At 66.3% G+C, this 890-nt stretch overlaps 1 protein-coding gene across 1 annotated transcript in view; it reads right to left on the minus strand.

Moving 5' to 3' along the window:
• Window positions 1-2: 2 nt before the first annotated feature.
• LOC104830384 (chromosome unknown open reading frame, human C16orf13) overlaps window positions 3-890 on the minus strand; it is a 3150-nt gene continuing 2262 nt past the window's right edge. The window contains exons 4-6 of the mRNA XM_010565235.1: window positions 480-547; window positions 127-205; window positions 3-50 (exon numbers count right to left, since the gene is read on the minus strand). Of these exons, the coding sequence (XP_010563537.1) occupies window positions 3-50; window positions 127-205; window positions 480-547 (195 nt within the window). The remainder of the gene's footprint in view (window positions 51-126; window positions 206-479; window positions 548-890) is intronic.

The following is an 890-nucleotide window of genomic DNA, read 5'->3' on the forward strand; positions in this document are numbered from 1 at the left end:
GGTTACTGCTTGCGGAAGATGAGACTCTTGTTGTTGGCTGGCATGTCCACCTGGAAGCACAGAACTGGGGGTCGGGGGGGTCCCCACCAGTGGGGTAACCATCCCCCCCCAGACCCCAGCACCTACCATCCTCTCCAGACGCAGCCCGTTGGCCTCGGCCAGCTGCCGCAGCAGTGCCGTGTCCCGAAGACCCCAGGCGGGATTGCTGCCGAGGAGGAAGGTGTGGGTCAGACAGACGGACATCTCACCCCTGCGCTCCCCAAAGCACCCCCATCTTCCAGGGGTGCCCCCAGGTGTGTGTATGGGGGGGCCAGGGGCTCCCCCCCCCAGCTGCTGCTTTAAGTCTGGTCTTGAAGGACCACACCGGGAGGGAGCCAGCTCCCTGCAGCTGCAGGCAGCACAGGCAGGACAGGCAGACAGCATGGGCAGGCTGCGCCACCAGCAGCCCTGGGACCCCCCTCCGGCTCCCCTCCTCTTACCTCTGCCTCAGACTGCGGTCGAAATCCACGTTGCTCTGGGGGCTGATCCGGCCATCCACGGCGTAGGGCTGCGGGGACACGAAGCGGAGCTGCAGGCACGAGCCATTGTGTCCACTCCCCCCCCGCCCCGAGTCTTCCCCCACCCCACGGGCTGCTGTTCCCACCACACACAGAAGCTAAGCGAGAAGGGACACGATCCCTGAGAGGGACCACAGGTCCCATCACCCACTGTGGGACCTGTCACCCATCGCCCCCCAGATCCTACCCTGGATGGGGCGAGGGAGGACAGCATCCCTCCCGTCCTGGGAGCGCACAGCCAAAGCGGCCCCATCCAGGGCTCAGGCTCAGCATGTACCCCAAAAAGCTGACACCCCAAAACCTGAGCCCCCCCCCCCTTTCCCTCCCCCCCCC

The sequence above is a fragment of the Haliaeetus leucocephalus genome, unplaced genomic scaffold, assembly GCF_000737465.1.
Source record: "Haliaeetus leucocephalus isolate CR32 unplaced genomic scaffold, Haliaeetus_leucocephalus-4.0 Scaffold188, whole genome shotgun sequence".
Classification (NCBI taxonomy): domain Eukaryota; kingdom Metazoa; phylum Chordata; class Aves; order Accipitriformes; family Accipitridae; genus Haliaeetus; species Haliaeetus leucocephalus.